The sequence below is a fragment of the Nerophis lumbriciformis genome, linkage group LG07 (assembly GCF_033978685.3).
Source record: "Nerophis lumbriciformis linkage group LG07, RoL_Nlum_v2.1, whole genome shotgun sequence".
Taxonomy (NCBI): domain Eukaryota; kingdom Metazoa; phylum Chordata; class Actinopteri; order Syngnathiformes; family Syngnathidae; genus Nerophis; species Nerophis lumbriciformis.
Window position 1 is genome coordinate 12,176,218 of NC_084554.2, and position 16,326 is coordinate 12,192,543.

The 16,326-nt window shown below is 38.1% G+C and overlaps 1 protein-coding gene across 2 annotated transcripts in view; it reads left to right on the top strand.

Moving 5' to 3' along the window:
* Window positions 1–6,357: 6,357 nt before the first annotated feature.
* The window catches only part of rbm33a (RNA binding motif protein 33a), a 64,352-nt gene continuing 54,383 nt past the window's right edge, over window positions 6,358–16,326 (top strand). The window contains exons 1-2 of one of the 2 annotated variants that reach the window (XM_061965812.1): window positions 6,358–6,597; window positions 13,276–13,354. In XM_061965812.1, the coding sequence (XP_061821796.1) occupies window positions 6,591–6,597; window positions 13,276–13,354 (86 nt within the window). In that variant the 5' untranslated portion in view covers window positions 6,358–6,590. The remainder of the gene's footprint in view (window positions 6,598–13,275; window positions 13,355–16,326) is intronic. The other variant, XM_061965811.1, reaches the window with a different exon arrangement.

Here is a 16,326-nt window from a genome sequence, read left to right on the forward strand (position 1 = left end):
CAGAAAACCTGGAATTCTGGGAAATTTTTGGAATTTGTCAAGGGAAAGCCCGCGATTCCCGAGTAAGCTGAACGGTTTGAAGTTGGAAAGGTTTGAATCGGGTGAAAAATGTGTAAATGGTGGAAATTTGAAAAATGGCCAATTCATTTTGAATGGGACAAATGTCCCGGAAAACCTGGAATTCTGGGGAATTTGTCAAGGGAAAGCCCGCGATTCCCAAATAGGCTGAACAGTTTGAAGTTGGAAAGGTTTGAATCGGGTGAAAAATGTGTAAATGGTGGAAGTTTTAAAAATGGCCAATTCATTTTGAATGGGAAAAATGTCCCGGAAAACCTGGAATTCTGGGAATTTTTGGAATTTGTCAAGGGAAAGCCCGCGATTCCCGAATAGGCTGAACGGTTTGAAGTTGGAAAGGTTTGAATCGGGTGAAAAATGTGTAAATGGTGGAAGTTTGAAAAATGTCCAATTCATTTTGAATGGGAAAAATGTCCCGGACAACCTGGAATTCTGGGAATTTTTGGAATTTGTAATAGGAAAGCCCGCGATTCCCGAATAGGCTGAACGGTTTGAAGTTGGAAAGGTTTGAATCGGGTGAAAAATGTGTAAATGGTGGAAGTTTGAAAAATGGCCAATTAATTTTGAATGGGACAAATGTCCCGGAAAACCTGGAATTCTGGGAAATCTGGGATTTTTTGTTCAGTCAAGTCAAGTCAAGTCAACTTTATTTATATAGCACGTTTACGACAACTTTTAAATTGAACCAAAGTGCTTTACAGGTTAAAAAAAAGCATAGAGCAAAAAACATGTTTGAGTCGGGTGAAAAATGTGGAAATGGTGGAAGTTTGAAAAATGGCCAATTCATTTTGAATGGGAAAAATGTCCCGGAAAACCTGGAATTCTGGGAATTTTTGGAATTTGTCAAGGGAAAGCCCGCGATTCCCGAATAGGCTGAATGGTTTGAAGTTGGAAAGGTTTGAATCGGGTGAAAAATGTGGAAATGGTGGAAGTTTGAAAAATGGCCAATTCATTTTGAATGGGAAAAATGTCCCGGAAAACCTGTAATTCTGGGAAATTTTTGGAATTTGTCAAGGGAAAGCCCGCGATTCCCGAATAGGCTGAACAGTTTGAAGTTGGAAGGGTTTGAATCGGGTGAAAAATGTGTAAATGGTGGAAGTTTGAAAAACGGCCAATTCATTTTGAATGGGACAAATGTCCCGGAAAACCTGGAATTCTGGGAAATCTGGGATTTTTTGCAATTTGTCAAGGGAAAGCCCGTGATTCCCGAATAGGCTGAACGGTTTGAAGTTGGAAAGGTTTGAATCGGGTGAAAAATGTGGAAATGGTGGAAGTTTGAAAAATGGCCAATTCATTTTGAATGGGACAAATGTCCCGGAAAACCTGGAATTCTGGGGAATTTTTGGAATTTGTCAAGGGAAAGCCCGCGATTCCCGAATAGGCTGAACAGTTTGAAGTTGGAAAGGTTTGAATCGGGTGAAAAATGTGTAAATGGTGGAAGTTTTAAAAATGGCCAATTCATTTTGAATGGGAAAAATGTCCCGGAAAACCTGGAATTCTGGGAATTTTTGGAATTTGTCAAGGGAAAGCCCGCGATTCCCGAATAGGCTGAACGGTTTGAAGTTGGAAAGGTTTGAATCGGGTGAAAAATGTGTAAATGGTGGAAGTTTGAAAAATGGCCAATTCATTTTGAATGGGACAAATGTCCCGGAAAACCTGGAATTCTGGGAAATCTGGGATTTTTTGTTCAGTCAAGTCAAGTCAAGTCAACTTTATTTATATAGCACGTTTACGACAACTTTTAAATTGAACCAAAGTGCTTTACAGGTTAAAAAAAAGCATAGAGCAAAAAACATGTTTGAGTCGGGTGAAAAATGTGGAAATGGTGGAAGTTTGAAAAATGGCCAATTCATTTTGAATGGGAAAAATGTCCCGGAAAACCTGTAATTCTGGGAAATTTTTGGAATTTGTCAAGGGAAAGCCCGCGATTCCCGAATAGGCTGAACAGTTTGAAGTTGGAAGGGTTTGAATCGGGTGAAAAATGTGTAAATGGTGGAAGTTTGAAAAACGGCCAATTCATTTTGAATGGGACAAATGTCCCGGAAAACCTGGAATTCTGGGAAATCTGGGATTTTTTGCAATTTGTCAAGGGAAAGCCCGTGATTCCCGAATAGGCTGAACGGTTTGAAGTTGGAAAGGTTTGAATCGGGTGAAAAATGTGGAAATGGTGGAAGTTTGAAAAATGGCCAATTAATTTTGAATGGGACAAATGTCCCGGAAAACCTGGAATTCTGGGGAATTTTTGGAATTTGTCAAGGGAAAGCCCGCGATTCCCGAATAGGCTGAACAGTTTGAAGTTGGAAAGGTTTGAATCGGGTGAAAAATGTGTAAATGGTGGAAGTTTTAAAAATGGCCAATTCATTTTGAATGGGAAAAATGTCCCGGAAAACCTGGAATTCTGGGAATTTTTGGAATTTGTCAAGGGAAAGCCCGCGATTCCCGAATAGGCTGAACGGTTTGAAGTTGGAAAGGTTTGAATCGGGTGAAAAATGTGTAAATGGTGGAAGTTTGAAAAATGGCCAATTCATTTTGAATGGGACAAATGTCCCGGAAAACCTGGAATTCTGGGAAATCTGGGATTTTTTGTTCAGTCAAGTCAAGTCAAGTCAACTTTATTTATATAGCACGTTTACGACAACTTTTAAATTGAACCAAAGTGCTTTACAGGTTAAAAAAAAGCATAGAGCAAAAAACATGTTTGAGTCGGGTGAAAAATGTGGAAATGGTGGAAGTTTGAAAAATGGCCAATTCATTTTGAATGGGAAAAATGTCCCGGAAAACCTGTAATTCTGGGAAATTTTTGGAATTTGTCAAGGGAAAGCCCGCGATTCCCGAATAGGCTGAACAGTTTGAAGTTGGAAGGGTTTGAATCGGGTGAAAAATGTGTAAATGGTGGAAGTTTGAAAAACGGCCAATTCATTTTGAATGGGACAAATGTCCCGGAAAACCTGGAATTCTGGGAAATCTGGGATTTTTTGCAATTTGTCAAGGGAAAGCCCGTGATTCCCGAATAGGCTGAACGGTTTGAAGTTGGAAAGGTTTGAATCGGGTGAAAAATGTGGAAATGGTGGAAGTTTGAAAAATGGCCAATTCATTTTGAATGGGACAAATGTCCCGGAAAACCTGGAATTCTGGGGAATTTTTGGAATTTGTCAAGGGAAAGCCCGCGATTCCCGAATAGGCTGAACAGTTTGAAGTTGGAAAGGTTTGAATCGGGTGAAAAATGTGTAAATGGTGGAAGTTTGAAAAATGGCCAATTCATTTTGAATGGGACAAATGTCCCGGAAAACCTGGAATTCTGGGAAATCTGGGATTTTTTGTTCAGTCAAGTCAAGTCAACTTTATTTATATAGCACGTTTACAACAACTTTTAAATTGAACCAAAGTGCTTTACAGGTTAAAAAAAAAAGCATAGAGCAAAAAACATGTTTGAATCGGGTGAAAAATGTGGAAATGGTGGAAGCTTGAAAAATGGCCAATTCATTTTGAATGGGACAAATGTCCCAGAAAACCTGGAATTCTGGGAAATTTTGGGAATTTGTCAAGGGAAAGCCCGCGATTCCCGAATAAGCTGAACGGTTTAAAGTTAAAGTTAAAGTTAAAGTACCAATGATTGTCACACACACACTAAGTGTGGCAAAATTATTCTCTGCATTTGACCCATCACCCTTGATCACCCCCTGGGAGGTGAGGGGAGCAGTGGGCAGCAGCGGTGGCCGCGCCCGGGAATCATTTTTGGTGATTTAACCCCCAATTCCAACCCTTGATACTGAGTGCCAAGCAGGGAGGTAATGGGTCCCATTTTTATAGTCTTTGGTATGACTCGGCCGGGTTTGAACCCACAACCTACCGATCTCAGGGCGGACACTCTAACCACTAGGCCACTGAGTCAATGAAGTTGGAAAGGTTTGAATCGGGTGAAAAATGTGTAAATGGTGGAAGTTTTAAAAATGGCCAATTCATTTTGAATGGGAAAAATGTCCCGGAAAACCTGGAATTCTGGGAATTTTTGGAATTTGTCAAGGGAAAGCCCGCGATTCCCGAATAGGCTGAACGGTTTGAAGTTGGAAAGGTTTGAATCGGGTGAAAAATGTGTCAATGGTGGAAGTTTGAAAAATGGCCAATTCATTTTGAATGGGACAAATGTCCCGGAAAACCTGGAATTCTGGGAAATCTGGGATTTTTTGTTCAGTCAAGTCAAGTCAAGTCAACTTTATTTATATAGCACGTTTACGACAACTTTTAAATTGAACCAAAGTGCTTTACAGGTTAAAAAAAAGCATAGAGCAAAAAACATGTTTGAGTCGGGTGAAAAATGTGGAAATGGTGGAAGTTTGAAAAATGGCCAATTCATTTTGAATGGGAAAAATGTCCCGGAAAACCTGGAATTCTGGGAATTTTTGGAATTTGTCAAGGGAAAGCCCGCGATTCCTGAATAGGCTGAATGGTTTGAAGTTGGAAAGGTTTGAATCGGGTGAAAAATGTGGAAATGGTGGAAGTTTGAAAAATGGCCAATTCATTTTGAATGGGAAAAATGTCCCGGAAAACCTGTAATTCTGGGAAATTTTTGGAATTTGTCAAGGGAAAGCCCGCGATTCCCGAATAGGCTGAACAGTTTGAAGTTGGAAGGGTTTGAATCGGGTGAAAAATGTGTAAATGGTGGAAGCTTTAAAAATGGCCAATTCATTTTGAATGGGACAAATGTCCCGGAAAACCTGGAATTCTGGGAAATCTGGGATTTTTTGGAATTTGTCAAGGGAAAGCCCATGATTCCCGAATAGGCTGAACGGTTTGAAGTTGGAAAGGTTTGAATCGGGTACAAAATGTGGAAATGGTGGAAGTTTGAAAAATGGCCAATTCATTTTGAATGGGACAAATGTCCCGGAAAACCTGGAATTCTGGGGAATTTTTGGAATTTGTCAAGGGAAAGCCCGCGATTCCCGAATAGGCTGAACAGTTTGAAGTTGGAAAGGTTTGAATCGGGTGAAAAATATGTAAATGGTGGAAGTTTGAAAAATGGCCAATTCATTTTGAATGGGACAAATGTCCCGGAAAACCTGGAATTCTGGGAAATCTGGGATTTTTTGTTCAGTCAAGTCAAGTCAACTTTATTTATATAGCACGTTTACAACAACTTTTAAATTGAACCAAAGTGCTTTACAGGTTAAAAAAAAAAGCATAGAGCAAAAAACATGTTTGAATCGGGTGAAAAATGTGGAAATGGTGGAAGCTTGAAAAATGGCCAATTCATTTTGAATGGGACAAATGTCCCAGAAAACCTGGAATTCTGGGAAATTTTTGGAATTTGTCAAGGGAAAGCCCGCGATTCCCGAATAAGCTGAACGGTTTGAAGTTGGAAAGGTTTGAATCGGGTGAAAAATGTGTAAATGGTGGAAGTTTTAAAAATGGCCAATTCATTTTGAATGGGAAAAATGTCCCGGAAAACCTGGAATTCTGGGAATTTTTGGAATTTGTCAAGGGAAAGCCCGCGATTCCCGAATAGGCTGAACGGTTTGAAGTTGGAAAGGTTTGAATCGGGTGAAAAATGTGGAAATGGTGGAAGTTTGAAAAATGGCCAATTCATTTTGAATGGGAAAAATGTCCCGGAAAACCTGGAATTCTGGGAAATCTGGGATTTTTTGTTCAGTCAAGTCAAGTCAACTTTATTTATATAGCATGTTTACAACAACTTTTAAATTGAACCAAAGTGCTTTACAGGTTAAAAAAAAAAAGCATAGAGCAAAAAACATGTTTGAATCGGGTGAAAAATGTGGAAATGGTGGAAGCTTGAAAAATGGCCAATTCATTTTGATTGGGAAAAATGTCCCGGAAAACCTGGAATTCTGCGATATTTTTGGAATTTGTCAAGGGAAAGCCCGCGATTCCCCAATAGGCTGAACAGTTTGAAGTTGGAAAGGTTTGATTCGGGTGAAAAATGTGGAAATGTTGGAAGTTTGAAAAATGGGAAAAATGTCCCGGAAAACCTGGAATTCTGGGAAATCTGGGATTTTTTGGAATTTGTCAAGGGAAAGCCCGCGATTCACGAATAGGCTGAACAATTTGAAGTTGGCAACGGTTTGAATGGGGTGAAAATGGGGAAGGTAGCGCGTGCCAAAATCTGGAGAAGAAGAAGAAGAAGTGGAAGAAGTTTAATAAATAGATGAATTTTGGTGTATAAAACCAAATGTGTGAATGTTTTGAAGCATTCACACAATTAAGCGCGTGTTTGAATATATTTTGCATTGACACGACTGTCCTGTTCCGGTGTTGTTACTAAAAGTGACCGAAGGGGGGCGCTGTTGTTTCTTAGCCACAATGAATCGCCGCCATGTTTGTTCTATGCTAGCTCCAGTTGTTCGCCGCAGTTGTTGTTGTTCCCTCGAAGCGCCAAGCATTCCACTTCCCCGCTTCGCATCGGCGAAATGGTGAATTAGCCAAAGAAAACGAGAAAAAAAAGAAACTAAATGATACACGTCACGGCGTAGTCGGACTCGTAGCGGCAGGCTTCACGCATCATGCAGGGTAAGTCAGCCCTTTTCTTCTGACGGTGCTATGCTAACCTAGCCTAGCTAACGATAGCTTCTTCGCAACACGATTGTTGTAATTCCCGCATAAGCCCACAAAATATGATTATTTGACAAAACAATCATCTATAACGGGTGAATTTGTACGGTTCACTCCGCTGCAGACTTCACTCGCTATAAATGAGATGTAGCTTTGAGCCGACTAGCATCATTTAGCATGGTATGGCTACCCCGAAAGGGACAAGCGGTAGGAAATTGATGGATGGACTAGATTTGCTTTGAAAATGTGCTCTACTTACACCAGGGGCCGGCAGCCCAAAATGTTGAAAGAGCTATATTAGACCAGAAATAAAAAAATCTGTCTGGAGCCGCAAAAAATTAAAAGCCTTGCATAAGTGTTATAATGAAGGCAACACATGATGTAAGTGTCTATATTAGCCTACTATCAAAATGACTTTAAAAGTCTTATACAAGTGATATAATGAAGGCAACACATGGTGTAAGTGTCTATACTAGCTATATTAGCCTACTATCTAAATGACTTTAAAAGTCTTATATAAGCGTTACAATGAAGACAACACATTATGTAAGTGTCTATATTAGCGTACTATCAAAATCACTTTAAAAGTCTTATATAAGTGTTATAATGAAGGCAACACATTATGTAAGTGTCTATATTAGCCTACTATCAAATTACTTTAAAAGTCTTATATAAGTGTTACAATGAAGACAACACATTATTTGTCTATATTAGCGATATTAGCCTACTATCAAAATGACTTTAAAAGCCTTATATAAGTGTTATATTGAAGGCAACACATGATGTGTCTATATTAGCTATATTAGCCTACTATCAAAATTACTTTAAAAGTCTTATATATGTGTTATAATGAAGGCAACACATGATGTAAGTGTCTATTTTAGCCTACTATCAAAATGACTTTAAAAGTCTTATATAAGTGTTATAATGAAGGCAACACATGGTGTAAGTGTCTATACTAGCTATATTAGCCTACTATCTAAATGACTTTAAAAGTCTTATATAAGCGTTACAATGAAGACAACACATTATGTAAGTGTCTATATTAGCCTACTATCAAAATGACTTTAAAAGTCTTATATAAGTGTTATAATGAAGGCAACACATTATGTAAGTGTCTATATTTGCCTACTATCAAATTACTTTAAAAGTCTTATATAAGTGTTACAATGAAGACAACACATTATTTAAGTGTCTATATTAGCGATATTAGCCTACTATCAAAATGACTTTAAAAGCCTTATATAAGTGTTATATTGAAGGCAACACATGATGTGTCTATATTAACTATATTAGCCTACTATCAAAATTACTTTAAAAGTCTTATATATGTGTTATAATGAAGGCAACACATGATGTAAGTGTCTATTTTAGCCTACTATCAAAATGACTTTAAAAGTCTTATATAAGTGTTATAATGAAAGCAACACATGATCTGTCTATATTAGCTTATGATCAAAATGACTTTAAAAGTCTTATATAAGTGTTACAATGAAGACAACCCATTATGTAAGTGTCTATATTAGCTATATTAGCCTACTATCAAAATGACCTTAAAAGTCTTATATAAGTGTTATAATGAAGGCAACACATGATGTGTCTATATTAGCCTACTATCAAATGACTTTAAAAGTCTTACATAAGTGTTACAATGAAGACAACACATTATGTAAGTGTCTATATTAGCTATATTAGCCTACTATCAAAATGACCTTAAAAGTCTTATATAAGTGTTATAATGAAGGCAACATGTGATGTGTCTATATTAGCCTACTATCAAAATGACCTTAAAAGCCTTATATAAGTGTTATAATGAAGGCAACACATGATGTAAGTGTCTATATTAGCCTACTATCAAAATGACTTTAAAAGCCTTATATAAGTGTTATATTGAAGGCAACACATGATGTGTCTATATTAGCCTACTATCAAAATGACTTTAAAAGTCTTATATATGTGTTGTAATGAAGGCAACTCATGATGTAAGTGTCTATATTAGCCTACTATCAAAATGACTTTAAAAGTCTTATGTAAGTGTTATAATGAAAGCAACACATGATCTGTCTGTATTAGCCTACGATCAAAATGACTTTAAAAGTCTTACCGTATATAAGTTACAAAGAAGACAACACATTATGTAAGTGTCTATATTAGCTATATTAGCCTACTATCAAAATGACCTTAAAAGTCTTATATAAGTGTTACAATGAAGAAAACACATTATGTAAGTGTCTATATTAGCTAAGCTATATTAGCCTACTATCAAAATGAATTTAAAAGTCTTATATAAGTGTTACAATGAAGACAACACATGTAAGTGTCTATATTAGCTAAGCTATATTAGCCTACTATCAAAATGAATTTAAAAGTCTTATATACCGTAAGTGTTATAATGAAGGCAACACATGATGTGTCTATATTAGCCTAATATCAAAATGACTTTAAAAGTCTTATATAAGTGTTATATTGAAGACAACACATTATGTAAGTGTTTATATTAGCTATATTAGCCTACTATCAAAATGACTATGTGTCATAGGCTGACGCAAATCTTTGTTGACAGAAATGTTGAAATGTAATCTTTAGTTTACACATTTTTACAACATTGGAAAACATTAGTAAAATAGAGGCTTCTCAGAGGGTGAGCAATAGATTTATTACAATCTTTGGCAAGCTAGGTAACGTTTGCTGTGGTCTACAACGGTACACAAACAACTATCAGAAATGCAGCCAATATTGCAAATATAAATTGAATTAAGAGGACATAAAGGAAATTAAATGAGCTCCAATATACCTACAAGTGAGGCATAATGATGCAATATGTACATACAGCTAGCCTAAATAGCATGTTAGCATCGATTAGCTTGCAGTCATTCACTGACCAAATATGCCTGAATAGCACTCCACACCAGTCAGTCAAATCAACAAACCTCACCTCTGTGCATTCACGCACAGCATTAAAAGTTTGGTGGACAAAATGAGACAAAAAAGGAGTGGCATAAAAGACGTCTTAGACAGTCGGAGAAAGTTGTACATGTCAACAAACTACGGTGAGTTCAAGGACCGCCAAAATTAGTAGGACAAAACGACGCTGGCCAAATAGTCTCTAATCTAGGGGTGTCAAACTCATGGAGAAAAATCTACTCCCAAGTGGACCGAAATGGTAAAATTGGCAAAATAAAGACAACTTCAGATTGTTTTCTTTGTTTAAAAATAGAGCAAGCACATTCTGAAAATGTACAAATCATAATGTTGCTGTGGTTTTTTTCACACTTTACATTTTGCGGTTAATAGTATTCTATCTTTATTTGTCGTTAAAGTACCAATGATTGTCACACACACACTAGATGTGGCGAAATTATTCTCTGCATTTGACCCATCACCCTTGATCACCCCCTGGGAGGTGAGGGGAGCAGTGGGCAGCAGCGGTGGCCGCGCCCGGGAATCATTTTTGGTGATTTAACCCCCAATTCCAACCCTTGATACTGAGTGCCAAGCAGGGAGGTAATGGGTCCCATTTTTATAGTCTTTGGTATGACTCGGCCGGGGTTTGAACCCACAACCTACCGATCTCAGGGCGGACACTCTAGCCACTAGGCCACTGAGTAGGTGGTAGTATTTATACTTTCTGAATAAATGATGTGATAATGATCATCCGTCAACTCATAGGTGTTAATTTTCAATCTATCACGATGAAAAAAATATATAAAAATCAAATTGCAGGATGTTATTTATGTAGTTTGCTAATTTTCCTCAACTGGTGCACTAACATCATGTGGTTTATTTTTATTTTTTTTTACATATGTAGCATCTACAAAGATACAAAGAATTGCTATTGCGACATCTAGTGGACACATTAAGAACAGCAGTTTCTTTCAGTCAAAAATTTCGGCTAATTTTTGTACTTAGCAAACTCATCCCGCAGGCTGGATAAAACCTGTTCGCGGGAGGCGCGAGAGTCTGTAGAAATAAAAAGTGTTTCTCGGGTTCCTGTCGGTCATTTTTCTTAGTAATGAGCTCGCAGCAGCCAGCGTCATCTCACAAGATCCTCGGGAGCCGTGAATGTCAATCAAGTGACGAAAGTGACGTCATAGTGACGATTTATGATCGCTAATTTTTAGGTCTATTTTTTTAATGCCTGGCTGGCGATCGACTGACACACCCTCCACGATCGACCGGTAGCTCGCGATCGACATAATGTGCACCCCTGTTATATTGAATGAAATTACATTAAAGTGCAGTTTGAATTTGAGGTACTGTAAAATAATCTGTACCAACTTAAAAGAAAGTTTAATGGTTATGTCAGGAACAAAATGTTTTTTTTATCCACAAACGAAAAGAACACATGTCTGTAGAGTTTAAATTACTATTGTGCTTGTTACTCCAACAGCATGGACATGGTTTTTTTAGTACATGTTATATCAGAGGAGTGTAATCTTTGCAGACACATAAACAAAAAGTCTGATTAAAAATATTTATATATAAAAATGCATTTTCTGATTAAATTAGTGTGTGTGCTGATTCTCCCCGACCGGACCAATACAGTCACATAGATGTTATGAGTAGAGGATTTGGAAAGATTTAGTGACAAAGTCGCCATGTTATCAACATTGGATATTTCACAGATTACTTATGCATTAGTTAATAAACAAGGCACCAATATGATATAAAAACTTCCCAGTATGAAGTCGTTAAGCACTGTTTTTGTACACCACAGCCATATAAATAAGACTGCAATCACATAATAGACTTCTTTAACAAATTATCATTTTTGTCATTGAAATGTCAGAAGCAGGTGGCCTTATTAGACATGTATATTGGATGTTGAGGCCAGTGAGTGTATATCGAGTCAGTCCAAATTAGGGATGATGTTTGTTAAGAAATTATTGATTTCGATGCCATTATCGAATCCTCTTTTTGAACCGATTCCTTATCGATTCTCTTATCGAATCCAGATAGGTTGTTGTATAGGGAAAAAAAACACAATACTTTATTTAACAAAAGCTCACTTTTATTTTTGAAGAAAAAAATTAAATAAATAAATATTGACTGTTGTTACCCGAAAAAAATATTAAATTAAATAAACATTTACTGTTAGTGCCCCTTTAAGTGGGCCACCTAAGAAAAATAAATGCAGGGAAAATCCTCCATTAATTTTTATTGTACAGCACTTTACATTTCAAACAAATCTCAGAGTAATGGTGTTGTTTACTTTTTGCTCCATTACATGTCAGCAAAATACAATTATTAACCTACTTGTATTCGTCTGTGTTCACCAAGTTGAAGGGGAGGAGATTTTTCACCATCATTCTCGTTAGCTCGCGAGTAATGTTACTCTCCTCCTCACTCATCTTGCTGCACTCTGCGTTATACCTCCCTATGGTAAATAGGTTAACATTCTGTGCTACAGAGCAAACACTGCCCTGGTCACTCTGGCTGTCATGAATGTCATCATCTAAAATAGGATAATGTTAACATTATCTTAATTCACATCTTGCAAGCACTAGTTTATTAGACAGACCTGCAAACTCTGGAGCGGTGTAGGCTACAAGATACCGTTAACGTTATCAGACACAAACAAAAAGGTTAACGTTACCGTTAGTCACTGATTATGCTTAGGTAATGTTAGTCTAGCTAACATTACTGCAGTCCTGGTTGACATAAGAGGTAACGTTATTTTAGCTTTAAGGCTACAAGTAAGCAGATATGGAAATTAACCGGCAACAGTTAACGTTAGTTACTCACCGGCACTATCACTGGGACTGCAGGTTGAAGCAGAGGAAGAAGGGCGTGCTTCGTCATCTCTGTCGCTGCTTCTCCACGTGTCGAAGACACGACACGTTTCTCTAACCTTCAGGCCATGTACGGCCTGAACATGTTTCAACATGTTTGTTGTACTGCTCCCTTTACAGGATCGCGAAGCTTGGCAATAATTGCAGATAACCGTTTCCTCGTCGTATTTCTTAGTAAAGTGAAGCCATGCATGCATGGGACGGCGTGGCGAAGTTGGTAGAGTGGCCGTGCCAGCAATCGGTGGGTTGCTGGTTACTGGGGTTCAATCCCCACCTTCTACCATCTTAGTCACGTCCGTTGTGTCCTTGGGCAAGACACTTCATTCACCCTTGCTCCTGATGGGTGCTGGTTAGCGCCTTGCATGGCAGCTCCCGCCATCAGTGTGTGAATGTGTGTGTGAATGGGTGAATGTGGAAATACTGTCAAAGCACTTTGAGTCTTTGAAGGTAGAAAAGCGCTATACAAGTATAACCCATTTATCATTTATTTATTGGAGTGTTTTTTACGGTCCATTGTTGTTGCTGCTTCTGTATCTGCCACCGAATGACTGAGCTATGTCATTTCCTGTGACGTGCCACAGGACATTTCCTGTGACACGGGATTCGTTCCCAGGGATTCGAATAAAGAACCAAATATTTTTCTTTACTATAGTGACTTCGATAATGGGAACCGTTTCTCAAAAATGGATTCGAATCCATGGAATCGGTTCTTTTCTTATCGAACAATCGGGAGAACCTGTTTTCGAAAATCATCCCTAGTCCAAATGATATACCAGGAATAAGGAACTCCACTAAAATTGTATTTTTGCTTAGTCTAATAGACATGCAACGCTCTTTCCTGCAGAATATAACTTTGATGAATATGACAAACCTGGAACTGAGCGTTCACGCAGGAGGAGAGGTGAAGACGACGATCTCGACAGGTATGTCAACTACCTCTATTCACATCACTGTCTATTTATTGACCGTGTCAGTTTGGTGTTTTGTTTTTAAAAGCTTCATTTGCATGTGAATACACTTTTTCTCTACCGGTGGTATGATGTAGATTATTAGTTTCAGACATGCCTAAAAAGTTGCATTTCTCAGGAATTGGGATACCGGTACCAAAATATTACTATCGGAACAACCCTACGCTGGACTCATATGGTCAAATTTCCTGGTTCTAGTAGTGCTAAGCTTCACCAAGTCAGCTACACACTCAGTTACGCTTTGAAGATTTTTTTCGTGAATTCAATGAATATCATCCACTTCTTCTCAGCACTGAAGGGTTTCCCTGACATGGTAGCAGCCCGCCATGGCAAAATAAAAGCCACCACTCTTCAAAACTGAGAGTTTTTCTACTTGAAAACAAATAAAAGTAATACAATGTATTATAGCGTCCAGCAAAAGTCAGACGCTCTTTTTAAGTTTTATTGCCAATCTTATGCTAACAACAGGCTCATTTCTGATATGTATTCCACACACGTCTGACGTTGTGCTTCACTCCCAGCAGACACACATTATGCATATAAAACGTTGATGGAGGTCTTTTAGAGCTCTTTATGGGCACAATAGATGCAATGACATGACGACACCCGTTATCTCCATTGTTAGCCGATATTTGCTTGTGTTTATTAGTTAGAATGCATAAAAAAATGAAAAACACGTGTGCTTGTCTCTCATTACGATGGCGAATGATGCGCACATTTCCCAAAAAAGTGCAGTTCCCTTTAAATGTATGTATAACATTTTTTAGCCTTTTTAAATCAATTATATGTGTCATCGCCTATTATGCAAATTATGATGATCATATTCACCACCACCACACCACCATAGGTATATTGGCAATCCAGGGAAAACCCTGCAATGTCCTTTACGCTTATTTTCTTCCTTCTCATAGTTGTAAAAACAAAGTTATGTCGATCTGTAGCTAAAAGATATTGCTAGTGAGCTAGCTAAGACCGGATGTTTTGCGCACATCTTACGGGGTTCACCGTGGCATTCCCTATGCTAACTAGCAGAGGGGACGCTTGTAACGAGGTCTGGGCGATGTGGGCCAAAACTGTTATCCCGTTGTTTTTTTTTAATGCCGATATAGGCTATATATCGGTATCTTTAGGTGCAAGTGCAAAGTGCTTAAGGTTGCCTAAGTGTTTTATAGTTGGATAACCAGTGTTGAGAGTACTCAGATTACCGTATTTTTCGGAGTATAAATCGCACCGGAGTATAAGTCGCACCTGCCGAAAATGCATAATAAAGAAGGAAAAAAATATATATAAGTCGCACTGGAGCCCGGCCAAACTATGAAAAAAACCCTGCGACTTATAGTCCGAAAAATACGGTACTTTTTTTTGTAAGTAGTGATGTGTTGTTTCTTCTTATAAAGTAATTAGCCGTTACCCTGTCAAAGCAATTTTGGTTAATTTTGTTCATTAACGTTAGGTTTATAGCCTCACGCTTGTGCACAGGTGTAGATGGAGCTTCTACTCGCTCACTGTTCAGTTTGAAACTACTCTTCAGCCACCCAGCAGCAAACCAGTTTGGGCCACACGGGCTCTGGGGAGAGGCACTTAGCTACACACCTAGCAGCAGAGAGGAGCTATCGCGAGCTGCTGTGCTAAGTCGCTAAAAGGAACTGAACAACATAAACAGAGGAGATAGTCTCTCCAAGGAGATATATAGGTTCTCAAGCAAATTGGTGTATGTGTAAATGAAGATGTAGTCACTCACCAATAACCAAATGCAGTCAGTGACCAAAGCATTGCATCACTCTGCACTGTAGCCGCAATATTCTTTTGAGAAGTTTGTTGTGTTGCGTTGTTGTGCGTCAGAGAAGCCTACTTAAACACGCAAGGGACAGGGTTAAGCCAAAGAGAATGAAAGCAGACAATGCCCTGTGCTGTGCCCGTCACGCGCAGAGAAGAGCAAACGGCCGTAACAAAGGCAGCATCAAAAGATATCGATATGGCAGCATTGTCTCATGTAGGGCTTGACGATCAATCAAAATCGAATCGACATCGAGGTTTTAGTTAGTGCTGTAAATAACCGCAAGAGGCTGATGTTTTTTTCTCGTCCGTCACAGGCATTTGAGTGACAGACATGTTTGAGAATCAGAAAGGAGCCTCGCGTTTGTTCGTCTCTCACTTCAAACAGGAAGAAAGACGTCTTACTTTGTGCATCGCTCTATCACCTGAGCGCGTTTATTTAACAGTGGAATTAATTAACAATTAATCTTTGTCTCGGCGAAGACGAGAGAGGGCCGCCGCCAACACACATACAGTACAGAGTCTTGCGACCCCCCCAGTGAGAAGTGCCGTAAAGTAACACAAATTAGTAGGGAAAAGATTATAAAGCCAAATGTGCCGTTTGTGGTAATATTTCAGCTTCAAATCGCATGGGCAATATAAACCCATCAGCACAGACGAACGAGCAAGAATGCCGTCGTGATCCCGTGATAACAATAAACGAAAAGACAACGTCCGACCCTATTTTTCCAACTGTGGAAAAAAATGCACTTAAAGATATTCAACATCTATTCAGGTAAATTTTTTGCTTACAGAAATGAGTCCATTTTATTTTTTGTTTGTTTAGGATAAAGTTATTTACCTTCCAATTACAGTACAATGGTAAACAACTCTACAGTACTGAAAAATAAAAGTTTATATCCCCCTAAATGGTTATTTGCATTATTATTATATATAATGATTACATTCAATATAAACACTAAAGTTTTTATGTAATATTTATTCAATTAAACAGCATGATGTAGACAAAAGATCTGATTCTGTCTGCATGAAGCCAAACATTTTGAAAGTAAATTATTGCATATTTTTCTAATGTGTGGCAAATTGAGAAAAAAATATCTTCACTTGTTATTTTTGCAATTGTATGCATTTTTATGTGTAAAATATAAAAA